This window comes from Amphiprion ocellaris, chromosome 7 (assembly GCF_022539595.1).
Source record: "Amphiprion ocellaris isolate individual 3 ecotype Okinawa chromosome 7, ASM2253959v1, whole genome shotgun sequence".
NCBI lineage: Eukaryota > Metazoa > Chordata > Actinopteri > Pomacentridae > Amphiprion > Amphiprion ocellaris.
The window spans coordinates 27,274,198-27,298,198 of NC_072772.1; the positions used below are offsets into that span (position 1 = coordinate 27,274,198).

General features: G+C 42.4%; 1 protein-coding gene across 10 annotated transcripts in view; it reads left to right on the top strand.

The window, feature by feature from the left end:
* Positions 1–24,001, top strand: part of fat3a (FAT atypical cadherin 3a) — a 251,252-nt gene that overhangs the window by 210,414 nt on the left and 16,837 nt on the right. For all 10 annotated transcript variants that reach the window (XM_055012369.1, XM_035947739.2, XM_035947744.2 and 7 more), the window contains 7 exons: positions 6,847–6,981; positions 7,174–7,328; positions 8,388–8,639; positions 13,046–13,292; positions 15,403–15,556; positions 16,966–17,678; positions 21,298–21,411. In XM_055012369.1, coding sequence (XP_054868344.1) covers positions 6,847–6,981; positions 7,174–7,328; positions 8,388–8,639; positions 13,046–13,292; positions 15,403–15,556; positions 16,966–17,678; positions 21,298–21,411 — 1,770 coding nt within the window. The remainder of the gene's footprint in view (positions 1–6,846; positions 6,982–7,173; positions 7,329–8,387; positions 8,640–13,045; positions 13,293–15,402; positions 15,557–16,965; positions 17,679–21,297; positions 21,412–24,001) is intronic.

Genomic DNA, 24,001 nt, shown 5'->3' on the forward strand with positions numbered 1-24,001 from the left:
AGATTAGGAACCAAGGGAGAAAGGAGAAAAAAAGAGGAGGAAGAAGGGCAGGGGCTAGAGCAGGATCATAACAATCTTTTTTTTTTTTTTTGCCTTTTATGTTGTTAATTTCATCCTAGCTCTTTTTCCAGCCCAAATAAATTGACTAAACATTTTGTCAATTGATTGAAAACTGGTTGGAGATACATTCAAAGGAAGCAGACTTAGAAGATAATTCCATTTAGGGGCTATAACCATTTTTATGGGCTGGACTCTCTCCCATAACGAGATCTGCAGTTTGTCCCAACCTTTGAGAAGGAGTTGTATTTGGTTGAGAATTGGACCGAAATTGTCAGGTATCTTGTTCTCTAGCCCTGAGTTTAAAATAATACCTAAGTATTTTAAATTTTTTGGCACCCATTGAAATTTCCAGTTTTGAAAGGTACTTCTGTAACAGTATTTGGATAAGGGTATCACCTCAGATTTGGCCAGGTTGATTTTATAGCCTGAAATACCTGAAAAAGATTGGACTAAATCCAGCAATGGGGGTACAGAGACAAGTGGCTCTGACATCAGGATCAGGAAATCAACAATTTGTTTTTCCGACCACCCATTATGACCCCTCTGATAGATTGATTAAGTCTAATGGCTTCTACCAGGGGCTCCAGTGTGGATAAAAATATTTTTTAGTCTGTTTGTTCTGGCCTTTGATGTCCTGAAAAGTCTGCCAGAGAGTAACAGTTCAAAATGTGAATTTCTAGGATGGGTTGGATCCCTGAGAATGGACTGTGCCTTCCTGAGACAGTGGAACTTGTAAAATTCTTCCAGTGAAGGGAAGAGGCAGTCTCTGGGCCATAGTGACAAGTGTTTGGAGGGCCTTCTGTCTGCTGCAGTGCAGCTGGAAAACCACACGCAGATACGTTCGAATGCTCTACATTGAGCATCGATAAAAAGACAGAAGCAGTTTGTGAGAGAGATTGTTGTCCCTGAGAGTTCTTGGAAAGTAGAGTCTCTGCTGTACCTTTTTGATGCTGTCTTTAGTGTTGGCACTCCAGGTCAGCTCTAGACACAATCCCCACCAATGTACAGGGGCTGAATATCCGTTGTCCTCCTGAAATCTAGGATGATCTCCTTCATCTTCTCTTAGTTAGGATGAGCTTATCGTCTGTGCACCACACTGACAGCCAATCCACCTCATCCCATTATGCATGCTCATCCCCACCTGAGATGAGCCCTATCACGGTGGTATCATCAGCAAACTTAATGATGCTGTTGCTGGGGTATGTGGAGGTGCAGTCATGCATGTCGATTGAGTAGAGTAGGGGCTCAGCACACAGCCTTGAAGGGAGCTGGTGCTGAGGTTGATGGCTTGAGAGACACGGGGGCCTACTCTCATCATCTGGGACTGATCACTCAAGAAGTACCTGATCCAGTGGCAGACGGAGTCAGATAATCCTAGGTCGCACTAGACACCAGTCTGTTCGGGAGGACTGAATTAAATGCTGAACTAAAGTGCACCAATAGAAGCCGTGCATAGCTCCCCTGCTGTTCCAAGTGGGACAGAGCAGCATGCAAAGCTGTGGCTGTGGTGTCCTCTGTGAACCTGTTAGCCTTGTAAGCGAACTGGTGAGGGTTAAAAGCAGGGTGATGGCTGGAGGTGGTGTGGGTACGGACCAATTTCTCAAAGCATTTCATGATAATGGGTGTCAGTGCTACTAGACGGTGATCATTTCAGCTGCTAATGAATATTTTCTTGGGGAGTGGGACAATGATGGAGGACTTCAGGCAGGGGGGGACAATGGCCTGACTCAGGGACTGGTTAAAAATCTTGGACCCCAGTCAGATGAGCTGCACAGTCCTTCAGCACCTGTCAGAAGATCAGGGCCCATGCTTTCCTTTGGTTCACAGTGCCGAGCATGCGCCCTCACCTCGTGCTCCTTTGCCGCGAGGGTCTTGCTGCAGAGGACTGGTGGGTTTGTTGAGGCTATCTCGATTGATGGCATCTCAAAGCGAACGAAGAAGTGTTTTAGCTGCTTCGCCAGTTAGGTGCCACCATCGTCAGTTGACAGGCTGCTGGTGACTAGTAGTTTGTTATATGCTGGACCCCTTGCCACACCTGAAGTCATTGGTCTTGAAACAGTCCTCTGTCCTCCTCTTACAAGCAGCTTTTGCCACTCTGATTCCTCTCCTAAAGTTGGTTCTGGCAGGGCTGTACAGATCCCTGTCACTGGATCTGAAGGCAGTGTTCCTCTCCCTCAGCAGGCACTGCAAATCTTGTGCCATCCAGGTTAGTCTGTTAGGATAAACCCGGATGCACCTGTCCACAGTAGTGATGCGTCTGTCCACAGTAGTGATGACTGTCTGTCATTACTGTGGATAGATGTATCCAGGCTTTTTGTAATACAAAACTGCTGTTATACACTGCCCCAGGTCTTGATGTTCAAACACAGACCAATTTGTTGTCGCAAAGTAGTCCTGTAGTTACTTGAGAGGCACCTTCGTGACAGGTCTTAACAGTTCTGGATGTGATAGGAGCACTCTTTTTGTGGGGGGTGCGAGTAGGGACATGTGGTCTGACTGACCCTGATGTGGTAATGTCTTGCCCTAAAACCAAGCTTTATACTGGAATAGACTTTATCCAGTGTGTTTTTACCCCTTGTAGCACATTTAACATGTTGGTATAGTTTGGAGAGTACTGTTTTCAAATCATCATGGCTCAGATCCTCTGCTATGATGTGGACAGCTTCCAGATACAAATTCTGCTGATTGCTAACAGTGTCATGTAACAGTCCTTGGGCCAAGTTATAAGCATCTGGTTGTTCACAGCAGTAACAAGGACAGCAGTAAACTCCTGAGGCAGGACCAGGCTGGAGTTTGCCAAAAAGTACAGAGATGAACCTCAAAAATTCTGGGACAAAGTTTTATAAACTGATGAGACAAAGATGAACCTTTACCAAACCGATGGAAAGGATATACTTTGGAGAAAGAAAGAATCTGCTCATGATCCCAAAAGTACAAGCTCATCTGTGGAACACAGAGTGGAGGTATTGTCATGGCTTCGGCTTGCATGGCTTCTTCTGGGACGGGCTTGTTAATCTTCATTGATGATGTAACACATGATGGTAGCAGCAAAATTGACTCAGAAGTCTACAGAAACATTTTGTTTGCCAGTTTAAAGTGGGATGCAACCAAACTGATTGGGAGATCCTTCATTGTGCAGCAAGATAATGACCCAAAACACACTACCAAAACAACAAAGGAGTTCATCAGGGGCAAGAAATGGAAGGTTTTAGACTGACCAAGTCAATCTCCAGACTTAAACTCTATAGAGCATGCACTTTACCTGGTAAAGAGGAGACTGAAAGGAGTAACCCCCCAAAACACACAACTGAAAGAGGCTGTGGTGAAAGCCTGGAAAAGCATCATAAAAGAGGAATGCAAAAGTTTGGTGATGTCAATGGGTCACAGGCTTGATGCACTCATTGCAAGCTAAGGAGTTGCAACTAAATATTAAGTCTCATTCACTTTAATCTGTTTTTAAGTCTGTCTGTTCCAATACTTTTGCTCTCCTAAAAATTTGGTGTTCCATTACAAATAATGATATCTTCTAAGTTGTGTATGAGATCCAGATGAAAATAACTGTAAATAAAAGCTGAAATGTTGGTCCCTTATCTCATATTCATCTTTTGACATCAAACCCAAATGCTTTGTCTACACAAAAAATAAAGGAATTGTGTTCAGTGTTCCACCGTGCCACTATCTCACAAAGATACAGAAATTTTTAACAAATCCGTGGATCTAGACTTTAAACCACATCACTGACAAAATGTAATCAGCTGGTCCTGCTGTCATTTCTGACCTTCCCTGAAAATTTCATCCAAATTCGTTAGTCCATTTTTGAGTAATGTTGCTAACAGACAGACAAACATACAGACAAACCAACGCAAATCGTCACATAACTCTGCCAGGTTCCTTGGCAGAGTAATAAAACTAGAATAAACATTTCCATAAAAAAGGAGTTGACACTGAGCTTTCTTAGTTTGCAATAACAATACAAGCCTTCAGTGATTCAACATTTAGTTTGTCAAATATATTCCCCTATATATAGTCACATTTTTGATAATTTTCTCAAGGTTTTTATAACCAAGGAAGTGAGTGCTATCGGACAAAAGTCATTTAAGAACTTCGTCTTTGTCATTTGAACCAGCAATTCTTGAAAAACATACAAATATGAACATTACAGTATGTAGAACTGAAGCAACTAAGCACTGTAATGAGATCAACGATGATGTGGTCAAAGTGCACATTCCCCCCAAAAATAAACCTCAGCTAACATCTCTTTGTCCACAATCATCTAAAATATTGGAATGTGCCGAGACCAAGTGCACGAGTACAACTGCTGCATGAGCAGTTGATGAAAAAGCATGTGTGCAGAGCAATCACAGACAGCACCGCCCTTTTTACTTTTTGTCTCTAGCTAAGCATTATATAGAGTGAAAGGATAATGAACACATGGAACATTTTCAGTTAATAGTAGTCGCTTTAAAATGATTTTTAAAATGTTTTTATAATCTAGTCTTTTATTTTTTGTTTTTTAAGAGCAGGGTTACACTATGGGCACATTGTATAACTAGACTGGCAGGTGTACACCGAGTCCCAAAAGTTTGTTCTCCCCAGAAAAACAAAGCTCAAAGACTGAATATGCAATATAATCAGTTTATTCAATAACCATTATTTACCCCTTTGACCATGGCTTTCAGTCTTTCAGGCATGGAATGTACGAGGTTCTTGAGTGTGGAGAGTTCTATCTTCCTCCACTCCCGCACAGCCCTAGAGCTGAGCTGTTTGATGGTGGTCAGTGGTGGACTGGCAGCGATGTGGCTATTCAGGATTCCCCAGAAGTTTTCACCTGAGTTGAGGTCAGAGGAGTTTGGTCGCCATTCCTCCTTGTGCAGAAAGCCAGATAGATGCTCAGAACACCATTGCTGAGTCATATGGCAGTGTGAGCAGGAGCACCATCTTGCATAAATACTAATTTCGAACATCTGTTTAACATTTTCCGTTCAGTCATAGGCCCTGATTTTTTTCCTAATGGCCAAAACTGGAAGTAATACCTTTTCTAGAATGTTGATGGTATAATATTATGCATGAAAAGTGGTACCTTGAGGTACAGTGTGCAGCTCTGAGAGACCTGAAGTGGGCATAGCCCCCTTCTGTGAAATAACGATGCACAGTGCTCTCAGAAACATCTTCTCCAAGGTTTTTCAGCCTCTGACTGAGTCGTCAGCATGACTGGTGTCTTTGACCCTCAGCCTTTCTCATCAGTTCCTTGGTTCTTACAGTTCGGCCAGGTGGACGTCCTGAGCGAGGCAAGTTTTAACGGATCCTCCTTTGTTGTACCTTTGCCACCATTTCTGCAGATACTTCTGCAAGGGCTTGAGCTACCTGCTGACAAGTTTTTCCTGCATTTTGAAGAGCAATGGCCTGTGCACGAATCTCAGACTCTGAAAGAGTAGCTTTTCCACCCTTACTCTTGGCCATGGTAACAACACTTCCCAAGTCTGGTTGTGAGTGTAATGCATTTTAGTCAAGCAAGAAATTTATATATTGGGACCTGACAGTTTTACCAGACAAACAATCAAACAATACCTGATTGACCAGATGTAACCCCTTTAGGTGACAAACATCAAACATGTTATTCAGTGAGGTGAATTAATTTTTGGGACATGATATAGGATCAGTATGCACTAGGGAAGGCCAAAGGGTTTTTACTGGAGCTTATCAGAGCTTTATTTACTTGCTTGCTTTGGAAAATAAACTAATTTTTTTGCCTGCATTGCCATTGACTTTGGGGTCTTTGGGGGCTTTGTTCATTATTTTTCTGACAAAAAGGGTCTAATAAAAGTATTAATATCAAAGCAGTGTCATGGAAAATAGGTGGTAATGTCTGAAATAAATGTTTGAAAAGATTATTTTTCCCATCATAGTTGTGTTGTCAACATTAATTGTTATGGTTTGGGGTTAAAAATGAACCCAAGGTGAGTGCACACAGAGCAGGTGGCAGACAGATGGAAAAATCAGGCAGGGTTTTATTAACAAATTAAACAATCAATGCCATTCAAGCCAACAAACTCACTACTGGTGAGGGAAGGGGGAAGGCAGGCTCCCGGGGGTGGCAGTCGGGGAAGGCATGCGCTGGCGCTCACGATGCTCAGCGGAGCGCGACAGTGGCGGCTAGGAATGACGCCGAATCTGCAATGTCGAGCGGCCAGGTCGACCGGAGCTGTCCGGGGTCCACGTCCTCCCACCTGGAGGACGGCTGGGGGGGGAAAGGCAGGCTGCTCCGACAGTAAAGTGTCGCACCGTGGCGAGACAACAGCAGGCAGGATGATCCGACGCTGCCTTCAGTGCAGCGTCGGTCTTTATAGTGTATCATGATGAGATGAGATGCAGGTGTGCTGCTGCAGCTCATCTCATACATGCCGACCACCTGCAGCGGTCGTGACATTAATCGATTAATCAAAACAATGTGCTTGTTATACCTAACAGGTGTTAGCTGATTTGAGATTAATGGTAACAGTTTCATAACTCAACACAGTCAGTCTCAAATGTGATTTGGTTAAGATGAGGGCTTACCTACTGGTGTGGAAAACTGCAAGCAGCAATATAGTAAGACATGAAACAGGCCAGGTCTGAACAGACGATTTTCATAGCAACAAAATTTTAGAAAAACGTTTAGAGCGACAAGTTGCTTTATTTATTGCCCTCCCTCCTTTCTTTTTTCTTTCAAGGCTCTCAAGCTGTCAATTCATGTTTTAAATGATAGTCTAAATGTATTTTTTTCTGTCCCTGTGTATGTGTATATAGATGCCAGCTGTGCTGTCCTGTCAGAACAGTGTGAGGACCAGCCATGTCCAGCAGACATGCAGTGTGTATCAGTGGAGGCTACCAGAGAGCGCTATGCTTGCCAGTGTCCACCAGGCAAACTGGGAGAGTGTGCAGGTGTGTCTGTAAGATTTAAAGTCTCTGTGAAAATTCTATATGAAATCCATGCTTTTAAATGGAAAAATGCTTTTCCACCTATTAAGAGCAGATACAACATATGCGTGGCCATAGGTCTGTGATTAGAGGGTGCTTTTGGTTTTAGTGGGAGCTGAGAGTGATGTATAACAGAGTGCATTGTTCTGGGTGTAGGTCATTCGTCTCTGAGTTTCTCAGGTAACAGCTACATCAAGTACAGACTGTCTGACCGGATGCAGAAGGAGATGAAACTCAGCCTAAGAATCAGAACACTGCAGAGCCGAGGAATCATCATGTACACACACACTGAGCCCTGCACTATACTTAAGGTATATATTTCCACATACAATAATGTTTCCATCACTTCAAATGATATTACACTTACACTCATTTTCTGGAGAGTAACCCTCACCCTAACCATCACCACTTCTTATCTAACCCTAACCATACCCTAACATTACACTATCTGTAAGCCAAGTTTTCATTGTAAGATATAATGATTTCATCATTTGACGGTGTAAAGAGATTTATGTTTCTACTAGATGAGTAACACAATTCACGCAAAGGTGCTTGTCAAGCCATGTGTCAGATCAGTGCTCAATCACCAAGGGTGTAAAACTGCTGCTTTGTCTTTTGTGGGCTGTTCAAAGAACAGACTGAGAGAAATTAAGAAAATGTAAGTAATTTGGTATACAATGTATATAACACCTTTTTAAACTAAAGTTTATGTTATTCGAATTATTAAGTCTATTAAGTTATTACATTTACCAGATGTAATTGTAAGATATGAATCACTAATTGTGATTGCTGAGGTCATGAGAAAATTGCCTTAACTCCCAGGCATGACTCCGACTAATTAGACAATCCTCGCATTTTTGTAACAATACTTTAAAACATTAAATCTTGAAATTTGTGAAAGAAATGCTGAATGACAAGATTTATGTAATTAGATAAAATTTCTCCACCTTCGGAAATGATGGCACTTTTGTTAAGTAGTTTAGTTTTCCAACTATGATCCTTTTGCTTTGTAGTTTTGTAGTATTAGTCAAACAGTTATTTTTTGTAATACTAACACTTGACATCCTTGCTAGTCTTGTAATGGTAATTTGAGACCAATACTAGTTCAAACAAACAAACAAACAAACAAACAAACAAACAAACAAACAAGCAAACAAACAAACAAACAACTGTGTGTACTTGCTGTGTCATAGCAGCTAATTAAAGGAAAGGAAAGTTTTGGATATGTGCTTTACTCGGAAATAATCCCAACAACACATTCCAACTGATAGTCTGATAGTAGACATGCTGTTGACAAAAGGATTTTTCCTTTGGTAAGTAAAAAGCCTGACTGAATGCCGGTATCTGTGTGTGTCTGTGTGTTTGAGCAGCTGGAGGAGGGGAAACTGTGGTTCCAGATGTCCTGTGGTCTTGGTGCATCTGGAGGCGGAAGTGGTAGCAGTCACGACATTTTGGGAATCTCTGGTAGTCGCATCAATGATGGAAGCTGGCACACGGTGGCGCTGGAGCTGAATCACAACTTTATCAGCCTGGCGCTGGATGACAGCTACGTTGAGCAACGCCATGGATCATCATTTGTACAACCTCTCACTCCAGACAGAACTATCTACTTTGGAGCACTGGTCAGTTCATGAGGAGCTGTAGTTGGCATATGGGGTTTTAGTGACACGAGAGCTTCATTTTAATCAACATAGCACATCATCTAATTGGCAGAGCTTGTTTTGTAGTAGAAAATAGAAGACAAGAGCTTCATTTTAATCAACATAGCACATCATCTAATTGGCAGAGCTTGTTTTGTAGTAGAAAATAGAAGACACTTCTGATGGCTACTAGAAAAATGTTGGACATACACTGATTAGCCAAAACATTAAAACCACTTGCCTAATATTGTGTAGGCCTCTCCAATGCCCCCAAAATGGCTCTGAATATTCACAGAAGAGACATGGGACCTCTGGTGTTGTCCGGTGGTATCTGGCAGCAGAATATAGGCAGCGGATCCTTTGGATCCTGTGGTTGTAATGTGGGGCCTCAGTGGATCAGGCTCGCTCTGGTACATCCTGTGAATGCTTGAGTTGACAGGGAACTAACACATTTGGGGCAACATGGACTCTTTCCATGTTCCTTGAGCTGTTCCTGTGCAGTTGTTGCACTGTGGCAGGGCACGTTGTTCTGCACGGGGAAGTTGTTGCCATGTGGAAGTTTTGTTGCTACAGGGAGGTGTTATTGGTCTGCAGCAATGTTCAGGTGAATGGTACTTTGTAAGTACCATCAACATGAAAGCCTGGATCCAAGGATTCCCAACAGTACATTGCATTGTTATGAGATGGTCAGTGTTATTCACTTCACCTGTCAGTAGTTTCAGTGTTATGGCTGATCTCTGTCATGCCCAGTCTTTGGATTTGTGATCAGAGTCTGTGAGTTGCTGTAGTGCTTACACTACCAATGTTAAAGGTGGAGTGTGCCACTCCTGAGAAAATTTGAAATCGATTGTTAGTTCATGGTTTTATGAGGGATTGAGTACCAAGTTCTTTTCAAAGCACCATGCAGTCAGTTTTTGGACTTCATCCCTGTAGATAGACTCATTGTGGTTTTGTATCAGTCCCACCTAATGACTGTATTCCTAGGATTTTGCACTGAACCCCGGGGGCTCCGGTGTTGAAATTCAGGAGGAGTGATGGGACCGCAGTCCTTATTCAATCTGCATGTGTGTTGACTGATGACTGTCAGCAAGATGTTCTGTGCTGCCTTGATGTTAGCACAAGGTGGAAAGTACACAGCCAGGACCAATAACAACAGTGAATTCCTGTAGCACTTAAAAAAGCCAGCGTCTTAATGTAACAGGCTTCTGGTGAACAGTGGCTTTCAACGACTGTTGCATTTGTACAGCACTTGTTTTTAGAGTAGATGCATAGCCCTTCTCTGCTCTTACCAGAGGTGCCATTTCTGTCAACCTCATGCACCCTGCAGCCTGCTAATATCAAAGCTTCGGCAGGAATCCTTGCATGAAGTCATTAAGTGATTATCACCATATTGAAGCAGTTCTGTTGCTGGGCAGTTTGGTGTTGGTCAGGAAGAAGCTGGGTAGTGTAGGTCTGTGCGGGTCCTTCTTTTGCCTGGTTTGAATGCCAACCCAGCAGCCTCGCTTCAACCTCCTTTCCTGATGCTGCATCTTCAATTCAATTCAGTTCAATTCAGTTCAATTCAATTCAATTCAATTCAATTCAATTCAATTCAATTCAATTCAATTCAATTAAATTTTATTTATATAGTGCCAGTTACAGTCAAACTGTCTCAAGACGCTTTACAGAACCCATATGCCTGACCCCCGGAGCAAGCCAAAAGGCGACAGTGGCAAGGAAAACACCCTTTTAACAGGGAAAAAAAAACCTTGAGCAGAACCCAGGTCTTTATGTGGGGGGACCCATCTGCCTGCTGGCCGGGCGGGTTGAGAGGGACAGAAGAGGTAGAGAGACAAAGGTAGAGGGGTAGAGGGATAGAGGTAGAGGGGTAGAGAGGTAGAGGGGTAGAGGGGTAGAGGGGGAGGGATAGGAGAAGAGGGGGGTGGGGAACAAGGAACATATAACACAGTTGGATACATGTATGATAAGCTAGATGATACATACAAAGTACAAGCTAGCATTGAAATTGATTCATAGTCTACTGTTAAGATGTACGGCTCTGGCATAAATATACTACATATATAGCTGGTAGTAAAACTCAAACAGTATGTAGACGAGCATATCAACTATAGTGAGGGTGATGCAGAGTCGACTGGTGGAAATGGGCAGCTGGAAGCAGTGGGCTGGAGGAAGGTCAGCAGCAGCATCCCACAGGTGGAGACTAGGCCAGTTGGTAGAACAGCAACCACAGATCTGAAGCATCTAGCATCCAGCTCTGGGACCAGAGACACTTGAAGAAAGGACACAGGGAGAAACAGAGTGGGTGTAATGCAATAATGGTATATATATTAAATATAATGGTAGATAAAGGAAGGCTCAGTGTATCAAGAGAGGTCCCCCAGCAGCCTAGGCCTATAGCAGCATAACTAGGGGCAGAACTAAGGGACAAAGGGGAAGTCAGTTGTGCAGATGAAGACACCGGACACCAGAGGACATCTTCTTTCTGGTGTGGTGATCCAGTGGGACCCCACTAGGTGAGCAGTCTTCAGTGGGTTGTAATTGTAACTCCTGATGAAGTCTAGTTCATTCACAATGTCCCAATGACAAATCTTACCAGTTTTAGATCAGTCATTGTTCGACAGACAAGCAAACAAAATAGACATACAAAAGAACCACTTCGAGGACAGTTAAGAAACTGCGTTGGTGAACACCACCATCATGTATGCCCCAGAAGTCTCCCTATCAAATTCTAAGCTGACAAAAAGAGAAACGTGACACCCTCATGTGCCATAAAAGTGGTGACTGTCGCGGGTTTAATAACCAGCCATTCCATGTGCCAAAGTGTGCATACGCAAGACAGTACACCCCAAGATGTGCCATATAATTGTGTGTGGGTGTATGTGTGAATAGGTGAATGACAAACACAATGTAAAGCATTTTGTGCAACCTGGCTAAGGTTTCAAAGGTGTAATACATCATCCTGTTCACTCCGAAAGAGAACCTCAACATTTTCATGTCTGCTACCTCCAGCTCTGCCTCCTGTCTCTTCCTCAGTGCCACTGTCTCTAAGCCATACAACATCACTGGTCTCACCACTGTTTTGTACACCTTCCCTTTCATTCTTGATACTCTTTTATCACACATCACACCTGACACTTTTCTCCACCTGCTTCAACCTGCTTGCACACACTTCATTTCTTTTTCACACCCTCCTTGGGTCCCTCTCATTCATACACATCTTCTATCCTCTGCTTTTCAGGATTTTCCTCCACCTCTCTAGATTTTTCTCCAGCTGCCCCCTGCTCTCACGAAAGATCCCAATGTCTGTGTGTTTAGCTCCCCGGTGAGCCTGCCGCCACTGCTGAAAAAAATCCTAGAGGAAACGCTGATATATATATATATATATATATATATATATATATATATATATATATATATATATATATATATATATATATATATATATATATATATATATATATATTGCTATGGCGAAATTATGGCCCATTTTCTCTGCAGAATAGCTTAAGATGGTTTTCGAGAATGAACTGTCCTTTAAACATCTCACCTCGATCCAAAGTAGGCTTTCTCAGTAGTGGTTTGATTACAGCAGCATTTAAAGTCTGACTATATTTTTTACTTGTTTTTGTGGACATGTTTGTTCATGAAGGTTTAGAGGATATAGTTATGGTCTGTCCAATGCTGTGGTGTAAATACAATCTGACTCTTGCTCAGCACATTATGTTTACTGGAAAAGTCTTGCAGTTGGCTGAACCCCAAATTGCTACCAATGGCAGGTGAGTGCCTTGCATAGCAGCTCTGCCATGCAAGGATAAGAATGGGTGAATGAGAAACACACTGTAAACAACTGTGTAGAACTTCAGTCAGGTCTACAAAACACTATGTAAGTGCAGATCATTGACTGCTAGTGAACCATGAGAGGATATTGGTTGAATTTGGCAGAAAGTGTACAGTCCAATACAATGGCTTACTCAACTTTTAATATTGGTTCTTGATGTTGATTAAGTTTTAGTTGACAGAGTTAGTTTAGTTAGTTTTGAAGAATGTTGAATCATTCAATAACACTATTACGCAACAAGTTGTTTAGACCACATCTACATGTGGTCTAGACAGGAAGCATCTTGACAATGATTTAGATAGACTGTCAGCATTAATCCTGAAAGTGAGTAATTTCCTCTGACAGCAACTCAAGAGATATCTGATAAAAGGAACTTCAATGTTACATACACGTACAAATACAAATCATTTTTACTATGTAAGAACATCTCAACAAAGCATAGATTTACATCATGTTCAGTGCCACTTTTTTAATTTGAAATGAAAATGTAGCAGAGCACTGAAAGCATGTTATATCAACATGCAAGAAATTATAATGCCTCTCTTGTCAGGTGCAGCCTCCCAACTCTCGCAGCCTCATGGGCTCTCAGAAGGACCATCGGGTGCTTGAGGGTTTCCAAGGATGCCTGGACTCAATCATGCTGAACAACAATGAGCTGCCGCTGCAGAACAAACGTTCACAATATGCAGAGGTGGTGGGACTGACAGAGTTAAAGCTGGGCTGCGTCCTATATCCTGATGCCTGCCTGCAACAGCCTTGCCGCAATGGAGCCACTTGTACCAGTCTTCCTTCTGGTGGTGAGTAACAGAAAATTCAACACAAGGCACAGCCATTGTGCAATAAAGTTCCTAAAAGACAGTAACATGCAGCTCTTTTATTATGTGTTAGTTGCAAATTAAATGGGTTAACATATCACTTTAATGTACTCATAATGTTTAATAAATGTCTTCTTTAACTTTGCTGGAAAATTGTGACATTATTGTAAAATGAATCAGATTAACTGGCAGACACCAGTTTGCCAGTTAATCCGACTCCAAAAAAGAGAATGACAGTGGAGAGCTGAAACCATGTCTCTCTGACATGTCAAGTGGTTTAAGTGTAGTTTTTTACAATAGCTGACACACGGCTACAATAACTACAATAGCGACAATAGCATTAGCTCATGAAAAAACTTGACAGCTTTGATCAAGGATGAAGTGTTAGCAAAGGATGTGTAACTTCCATTTAACAAGACAATATATGTGTATATACACCGGTCAGGTATAACATTATGACTACCTTCTTAATATTGTGTTGACCTCCTTTATGCTGCTAAAACTCCTCTGACCCAGCGGAACATGAACCCAGGACCTCTGGGGATGTCCTGTAGCACCGGAATGGTGGCAGTGAATTCTGTGGGTCCTATGGGTTGCGGGATGGGACCAGGCATATCCTGGCACATCCCACAGTTGCTCAATAGGATTGGATCTGGGGAGTATGGAACCCGGGTAAACGCCTTAGCTCTGTCGTGTTCCCCGGGCCATACCTGAGCAATTTTTGCAGTGTGTCAGGATACAGGTCAGGTTGGGGGTTGCTTGAGCTGCAATGTTTAGGTGAGTGGGTTGGTGGAATCCAAATTTACACTGCCATGCTTTTATTTTAAAAGTTGTTTTCATTGTGTTCCAGTTTATGTGATGGTACTTGGTTGATGTCAGTATATGGCTTTGTGTGTTTTTAACCGCAAAATAAAAAGCCACTGAGTTGTAACTTCAGCCTGGATTATTTAGTATATGCACACGACATGGTGTCAGAAGTGGGATTCCTGTAAAAGGTAGAGTAATGAATGGGCAGTTGGAAAAGCCGTGCATAAAAGTCTCCATCTGCAGGCAGCGAGATGAGTGAAGATGGCAATGCAGAGGCAGCAGCTAGCAATGCAAATGCTACGGTGGCTAACGCTCGTCCTAGCGTTACGTTCACCATACAACCACCTGAAGGATTTGACTTCTTAAAGTCCTAGGATTGGGAAGGATGGATCTGGAGGTCTGAGAGATTCAGACTGGTCAGTAATCTGCATCTTAGCTCCGCAAGCTAATCAAGTAAACACATTGATCTACTGCATGGAAGATTAAGCAGATGATATTCTACTGAGCCAAGATTTGTCGGAGGCACAGAGACAACAGTATGATGTGGTAAAACAGTCTTTTGAAATGTACTTTGTTCCCAAGAAAAATGTTATATATGAAACAGCAAAGTTTAATCAAAGAGTGCAGCAAGCTACTGAGACTGTAGACTCACTGCACTGTATGTATGCCCTTGCTGAAAACTGCAATTATGGAACAGTCCATGATGAGCTAATAAGGGATCACATTGTAGTTGGACTGAGAGATACAAGATTAGCCGAACAGATACAATTGGACAAAAACCTGATGCTTGAAAATGTGATAAACATGGCAAGACAGTCTGAAGTTGTCACGAGGCGGGGGGAAATTGAACCCAAAGTGAGAGCAACACAGAGCAGTCAGCAGGCAGATCACAAATAATCAGGTTTTATTAACAAATACACTATAATGGCACTCAGGCCAAAAACTGACGACATCTGAGGGAGGGGAAAGTCAGGCTCCAGGGGAGCGGCAGTCCGGGGGCTCACATTGGGGTAGTCCAGGGGGAAAGTCCATGCCCTCTCTGTAAGAGGGCGGCAGGGGTCCACGTCCTCACTCCTGAGGGCGGCTGAGGGGAAAGGCAGGCTGCGCCGGGGTCGCACCGTGTGTCCAGTGGAGAACAACAACAACAGGAATGATCCAGCGCTGCTCTGCACGGGGGGCGCGGGGGGCGTGTGTGTGTTTTTCCAAAGTTTTGTGTGTGTATTACTGGCCACCATTCCTAATAAAGCCTAACTCCTTGTTCCCCTCCTCCCTGTGTATCAATCAGGATTCTCATGCAATTGTAACCCCCAGTACACTGGAGGGAACTGTGAGATGGAGATAACAGCATGTGTTCCCAACCCATGTCAAAACGGCGGTGTGTGCAAACCCATTGGCAACGCCTTTCTGTGCAGCTGCAGGAGAGGCTTCAGAGGTCTGACGTAAGTTCCAGGCAACCACACAAACCCGAAGTGCAAGTCTTCACTCACATTATGGAAAAAATATGTTTTATTACACCCATTGTTACACGTTTAGCAGCACCTTTCTATCGAGATAGTTTTGGTTTTGTTTGGTCAGGTTTGGAGATATGTCTATGACTTTTCTGCCATCATTTCAGTGTAACAGAGGTGAATGGGATTTAGACTGTACTGATCACTGAACCACCACCTTAAGAAGTAAAAATTAACAATATCTTTTTCCGAGTCTTGAAATATTTGTTCCGAAACAAATAATCCCGTCGAATACTGTTACGTTGTCTTCTGTGCATTATTGAGTAGCATTTTGCATAACTAGATACAACCAGGGGTGTTTTGTACAAGGTTACCAAACTGGCCCTCAGGCTGTCAGCAGCATTACCATTACAGTAATCATGTATCCAAAAAAAAAAAAAAAACATAAAGTTTATTAAGAAAAAAATACAAACAAAACATTGATTTTAGTTTCTATGATAGTGCAGTTACATAGATTAAGATACAAAAATTAGTTTTTAGTTTCTTGTACAGTGGAGAGAGTATAAAAGATTTGCAATATTTTGCCACCAAGCGGTTAGGTAAGGTTCCCTAACAATTAACCATTTAATTTAAAATGTGACTTCACAAGACACATTGAACTTCCCCTCAAAAAAAAAAACCTTTTCGAAACAGCTGACAGCAACTGAATGTACCGGCTTCATGTTTGAATGGAATGCACACCCTAGTAACTTTTCCTCAAAAGTTATGATGGTAAACTTACTAGGTCAGACTGAGTAGCATTTCCATTTTAATTTTGGTATGATACAAATCTTAACCTCACCCACTCTCATCAACAGGTAGACACACATAGGCAACTGTACTTTGAATTATGCAAAGTCGTTTAGGAAAGGCTTTTTCCATGTCAACGCCAGTGTTTGTCTGAAAACGTGAAAAAAATCTTTCCTCTGAGTTAATTAAATATCTGCAACATCAAACAGCAGCAGAATCCAGATGACCATCTCCAAAGCAAGAGAGAGACATGCATTTGTGGATGTTGAACAACAGCTCAGATAACTTCAGTAATGACTTGTACTATAAATAATCCCTGACAGGATACAGGGTCAGTCTGGGTCAATGCCAATGACACAGATGAGCTCACACATAGAGCCACTGTTTAGTTTGCTGCTTCAACAAAACACACATCATAATCATAATAAAGACAAGGAAGTTGTGTTATGTTTATTCTCATGTAGTATATCCTTGGTGCATTTCAATTTACCCTTTCACTCTGGTTTTTAATCCTTCTGGGAGCAGGTAATTGAGAAGTCCAAATTTATTCTTACATTATCATCTTACACAAGTCTTTTTTTCCCTCTTTCCTCCTTCTCTATATCCTGCAGTTGTGAGGAAGATGTGAACGAATGTGACCGCAGCAATCCAGAGGGTGAGTGTGAGAATGGCGGCACCTGCGTCAACACTCACGGTTCCTTCTATTGTAACTGTACAGCAGGCTTTGTGGGCCAGCGATGCAGCCTTCGGTCTGTCGTCGTCCCAGACATGCAAGCTGGCCATGCTGTGGTTGGCAAGGAAGAGCTGATTGGCATTGCTGTGGTGCTGTTTGTTATAATTACCCTCATCATCCTCTTCATCGCATTCCGCAAGAAGGTTTTCCAGAAGAACTACTCACGGAACAACCTATCTCTGGTCCAGGACCCGGCCACTGCAGCACTCCTCAACAAGGCCAATGGTGTTCAGTTTAAGACCTTACATTGCACATCAGGAGACCCTCTTAACCTTTACTCAGAGCCAGGTATGGGGACCGCTATGGTGGGAGGAGGTGGGATGATGGGACCGCCACAAGTCCCTGTGAGGCCAATGGCATACACACCCTGTTTCCAAGGAGACCCACGGTCCACGGTGGAGAAGATGACAGATGGGCGCAGTGTGGAGCTTACAGAGATGAGTACCTTTCACCCAGAGTCACCAAGAATCCTGTCAGGAACCACCAGGAGAGGAGTGGTGGTGTGCAGTGTGGCCCCCAACCTGCCACCAGTGTCACCTTGTCGCTCAGACTGTGACTCCATATGCAAGAGCCCATGGGACAGTGATGAGGGTGAGTGTGTGTTATACTACCTACTTAAGTCTTTGGACTGAGAGTAAGCCGTCACAGGGATAACATGCAAACTGCACACAGAAAACCCTCAGTCAACAGGTGACAGTGGTAACCACAATGCCACCATGCTGTCCAGCATTTTTTTGTTTTGTTTTGTTTAATTCAGAATTTAGGTCTAGTTGCTACAGCAGTAAGAACTGAAGTAGCAATTTTTTGTGTCTTCTAGGGAGAAGTATTAGCAGTCATTCATCAGCTTAAAATGCAATATTGACGTCAAATATATTTAATACATTCATTTAATTTTCTAGACTTTAAATGTAGACATGGCTATAATATGAATTAAGATGTTAAGATTTTTGAAGTAACGGATAACTGCAAGTTACTTGTATTTACCTTATGACCTCAGCTAGTTACTGTACATTTAGCCACAACCTTAAATTTAGTTAAGACAGATTCCTAAAATGTTCTTGTTCCAATGAAGATAAGTGCACAGAGAAAAAACAATTATATACACGGCAAAATAAATGTAGATTTTATTAAATATGTATCTGGTACATTGAAATAACATTATTTTTCATCATATTTTTAAAAAGTTGCTTGATCCTAGTACTGAACCTAACAATATATGTAGATGAGCATAAATTTCTGATATGAACAAATGAAATCTAGTCTCTAGGGAATCCGATAGCTTAGGGGCCAGGGCACATACCACAGGGATAATGTCAAGGTCAAGGTCAAAGATTTTATTGTCATTTTCACTGTGCATTTTCATACTCAAGAGAACAAAATGTCATTTCTCAATCAGTGACTGTAGTGCAATAAAAACATAATTCATCAATAAAATAATATACATCATATTAAAATATGAACATCATAATAAACTAATAGATAGCAATAAAATCTGATTTTAAAAACAAACAAACAAACAATCCAGTCTCTCAAAGTGCATTAAGTCTCTTGACTTGACAGGTGACTAGCTGTCAAGGGTGAGTGTGGGTGTGTATATGGGGATGGGGGACAGTCCATTAATAAGTCTTACAGCCTGGGGAAAGAAGCTATTCAGTTCCTGCTAGTTTTGCAGCCAATGCTGCTGTATCTCCTCCTTGATTGCAAAAGGGAGAAGACGTGGTGGGAGGGGTGGAGCAGGTCCATGATGATGGAGGTGGCTCTACTTTTGCAGTGCTGCTAGTATACCTCTATCAGGAAGGGGAGTGAGGCGCGAATGATTTTGCTGGCTGTCTTGACCAGTCTGTTAAGCCACTTTTTGTCCTTCACACTACAGCACCTGAACCAGGTGGTGAAGCTATAGGTCAGGATGCTTTCAATGGTGCCCCTGTAGTAGGGGGTGAGGTGTGTGGTGGGGAAGCCTGTTTTCCTGAGTCTGCGGAGGGAGTGCAGCTGCTGCTGAGCTGTTTTGAGGACTGCCAAGGTGTTAGTGGTTGAAGTGAGGTCATCAATAATATGAACCTCCAAGTGCTTCATACTGCTGACCTTCTTCACAGCAGTCCCGTCGATGAATAGTGGTGCATGATCCTGTTTGCCAGCCCTCCTGACATCAAAAACAACCTCACTGGTCTTGTCCACATAGAGGGACAGGTTGTGGGAACTGCACCATGAACTCATCTGTTTCACTTCTTCCCTGTATGCAGACTCGCCATTGTCCTTAATGAGGCCCACTACCATCGTGTCATCTGCGAACTTCAGGATGTGGTTGCTGCAGAATCTGACAGTGCTGTCAAAGGTGAGCAGGCTGAAGAGCAAAGGGCTCAGGACACAGCCCTGCGGAGAGCCTGTGCTCACTGTGATGGTCTTTGATGTGCAGCTGCCCACCCTGACTGTCTGCTGTTGCTGATTCAAAAAGTCGTAGACCCAGTTACAGATGCTGTTGTCCACCTTTAGCAGCTGAAGCTTTTCCACTAGCTGCTGTGGGATGATGGTGTTGAAGGCACCGCTGAAGTCTGAGAACAAAAAGCTAGTGTAGGTGTTCTACTCAAGATGAGACAGCATGAGGTGCAAATTGCATCTTCTGTGGATCTGTTTGTTCTATAAGCGAATTGTAGTGGATCCAGGTCAACAGGGAGGCAGTTTTTAATGTGCTGCATGACCAGGCATTCAAAACATTTCATCACTAGAGGTGTGAGGGCTACAGGGCGGAAATGTTATGTGGTCTGAGGTTCCGCTTTGTAAGAGTTTTTAATGTTTGTATAAGCCAAATCCAGAGTGTTGTTTCCTCTAGTCGCAACATTTACATGTTGGTAGAATTTAGACAGAACAGATGTGAGACTTGCCTGGTTGAAGTTGCCAGCTGCTATGAAGAGAGCATCTGGGTGTTCCTGCTGCTTCTCACTGATGTTGTTGTAGAGCTCCAACATAACCTCCTCCATGTTGGTACTCGGTGGTACGTAGGCGGCTGTTATGAAGACAGCCAACAGCTCCCACAGCAGGTAGAAGGGACGACACTTCACAGTCAGTAGCTCTATATGTTGTGAGAAGCAAGTGGAAATGGAGACGGAATCCTGACACCACAGCCTGTTGATGTAAAGAGCCAGGCTGCCTCTTCTCTGGTTGCTGATTAGCACAGCTGATCTGTCTGCTCAGTGTAGCATTGGCCCCTCCAACTGTATTGCAGCGTCTGTGATGTTCTGATTCAGCCAGATCTCGGTGAAAACAGTAGCGCAGCAGTCCTTCACATCTCGTTGGCGGCTCTCCATGGTCTGATGAGGTCCATCTTGTTGTCAAGGGATTGAACGTTCGCCAAAAAGAATGTGGGTATGGCTGGCTTGTGTGGATTAGTGGCTAGCCGAGCCCAGACTCTGCCGCATTTGCCCCGCTTCTGCATCCTGTCACACTGCTGATGGTGCCTCACCCTTGGCTGTGCTCCTGGGGTGTGCCTGCCTTGGCTTCTGTGGCGAAGCAGGCCAAGCTCGCCCAATGCACTCAGCAAGCGTTTGTCACAGCCACAGACTCTGTTATTAATGTCCAGCAGAAGCTGATGCTCATACCGTCGCACAGACACACTCTTTCCTTTCACACATTGTTCAATCATACCATTCGCTTCACTAACACTCGAAAGCACTGTGTTTCCACTGAGAGAGGCCGCCGCTATCGTCGGTTGTGCCACCATGTTGTTGTCAGCTATCGTGCAATACATCCCCAAATTTAGGTCTAAACACACTTGTGAGTGGGACTTGCAGACAAAAAAAGACAACTTTGTCAAATTTGATTTAGCTATCTACAGCTGAACTGTATATATGTATATATATGTATGTGTACTGGGTCTACACAGAGCCTCAATTATATATGAAAAAGCTGAGAAACTTGGATAATGTGACAGCTTTCAACAAAACTAAATGCCAGTGAAGCATTACCACCTTAAACAGAGGCAAAAAATTATTTTATGTACTGTAACAATGTACTAATCCTTACCCTAAGTGTAAAAACCCTGATTAACCTGCTGCTGAGATGATTGCTGCTTAAAATATATATACTTGATGCAACGCAGACACTGATACTATCTCTCCTCCATCAATGCTTCCTTCACTGATATGTAAATGAATAATGTTTCATACTATCCACCTTTGGAATCAGACCCTCCTGACAACCTGACCTCTCACTGCAGGTAAGATGGTTGACCTGGCAGAAGAAGTAACGTGTTTTTCTGGGAGCAACAAAGGCACTAACTCAGAGGTCCAGTCACTAAGCTCCTTCCAGTCTGATTCCTGTGATGACAATGGTAAGATAACTCTGTCACAGAAAGAGTGCTTCATGACTCTCTGAACAGGTTTCCCATTGTGTGCTAGTTTATTATTCAGTTACAACTGATGTCACTTCCTTTTGCTCACAAATATGCATGCAAACCAGCACGACTCTTCACATCTGGATTTGTGACAAAATGTGAATTTTTTGGAGTAAACTACATTTCTGCTTTAACTGTTTCTAAACTCTTTAATTAGGTAATGCCTGCCATGCATAGACAAGAAAATAAAAAGTCACCTTTAGAGTTAACATAAAAATATTGAACCAATCACTCAGTTTCAATAGAAGCAGTTGTAGAGGGCTGCATGTGTGTGTCTATATATACTCTAGAGGAAAAGTGAGGAAAAGGCAGGAGAAATAGACAACATGTAAACAGAACAGAAAGTGTATGGAGTATCCACTACTGGAACTTAAACTGTCATCTCGAGTGTCCCATGAAGATGAAAGAAGAACTCATGTTCCCTGGGTGTGCCTTGTGTTTCACCATGTTTTACAAACCAGAATATTTGAAGGTATATGTTAATGAAAAGGTGACGGCATTTGGTTTCCAATGCTGAAAGTGGCACTAATATAGAGTTTCCTTAACATTTATGTGAAATGTTAAGAAAAGCCCTGTTAGCAGGTGGTCAAGAGAATGCAATATTAGACTAGACCACCTCCCACAGAGCTGGGCAGCTCTCCAGAGCTGTGCAACATCATGACTGCTGTAAAAGATGCACCGACTGCTGCCACTCCAACTCTTTTTTTAGTCTATAGTGTTAAAAATCAACACATTTAAGCATTTTCATTTCAAATCAGCAGCTACACTGGGACCATGCTTAGCTAAATGCAGACTTGAAACTGAGATAGTATTGAAGTTGTGATCATGATTTACGTGAACGCAAGTGTAGACAGGAATAAAAATGGAGAAGAATCAGTACCATTGTCAACATAATCACCTGATTTATGTAAAATTTGCTGTAGATGTTTTTTGTTCCCAGAAGATGAGCCCTAATATTTTATCTAACATCACTATCAAAAAAAAATGTTCCATTTGCACACTATTTATCTTCTGTGTTCAGAAAAGCTACAATACAGTACTACAATATGTGATTTTAAAGCCTTTATGGTAATTGCTCAGGTCATATTGATGTTTTACCTGGTGCCCTGGTTGTCAAAAAGTTTTGGCAAATGCCGCATTGCTTCATTTTCCTCCTGTTTGCTGCTTTTCTCTATCAGTGGTTCCTGTCTCTTCCTACTTCCTACACAATCAAATAAATCAAAATCATACATATATATATATATATATATATATATATATATATATATATATATATATATATATATATATATATATATATATATATATATATATATATATATATATGTATACAGACCGATCAGTCACAACATTATGACCACTGACAGGTGAAGTGAATAGCATTGATCATATGATCATATTGGCACTATGCGGTGTTCTGTTGGAAAACTTAGATTTTGGCATCTGTGTTGATGAGACTTAGACACTCGAATAAACATTGTCTCAGAAGAAGCACACTCCTTCATGCAAATGGACATCCCAAATGTCACTGGCCTACTCCCGCAAGAAAATGTGCCCCACCACATCGCAAAAACATCAAACAATCAGGAACATCTTGAGGAACATGACAATTGCCCAAGACATTGATTTGACCTCCAAACTTCCTAGACCCCATTCTGATGAAGCATCAACAGGATGCAGTGGAACAAACTTGATTCACAGAAGCCCCACAGCACAAACCAGAGTACCCAAAAGATTCACTGCCAACGTCCTGGTGCCGGACCCCATAGGACACCCTGAGAGGTCCTCTTGTCCAGGCCAATGGTTCAGAGCATTTTTGATAACACAAGGGGGACTAAAGCAGTGTTAGGGAGGTGGTCATAATGTTATGCTTGAACTGCGTGTATATATACTGCCATTCAAATGTTTGGATACACCTTCTCATTTATTGTTTTTTCTGTATTTTCATGACTATTTACATTGTAGATTCTCTCTGAAGGCATCATAACTATGAATAAACACATATGGAAGCATGTAGTAAACAAAAAAAAATGTAAAATAAGTCAGAACATGTTTCATATTTTAGATTCTTCAAAATAGCCACCCTTTGCTTTGATTACTGCTCTGCACACTCTTGGCCTTCTCTCGATGAGCTTCATGAGGTAGTCACCTGAAATTATTTTCCAACAGTCTTGAAGGAGTTCCCAGAGATGCTGAGCACTTGTTGGATCTTTTCGTTCACTCTACGATCCATCTCATCCCAAACCATCTGGATTGGGTTTAGGTCAGGTGACTGTGGCCAGGTCATCTGACGCAGCACTCCATCACTCTCCTTCTTGATCAAATAGCCCTTACACAGCTTGGAGGTGTGTTTGGGGTCATTGTCCTGTTGAAAAATAAATGATGTTCCAACTAAACACAAACTGGATGGAATAGAATGTCGCTGCAATGTGCTGTGGCAGCCATGCTGGTTCAGTGTGCCTTCAATTTTGAATAAATCTCCAACAGTCACACCAGCAAAGCACCCCCACACCATCACACCTTCTCC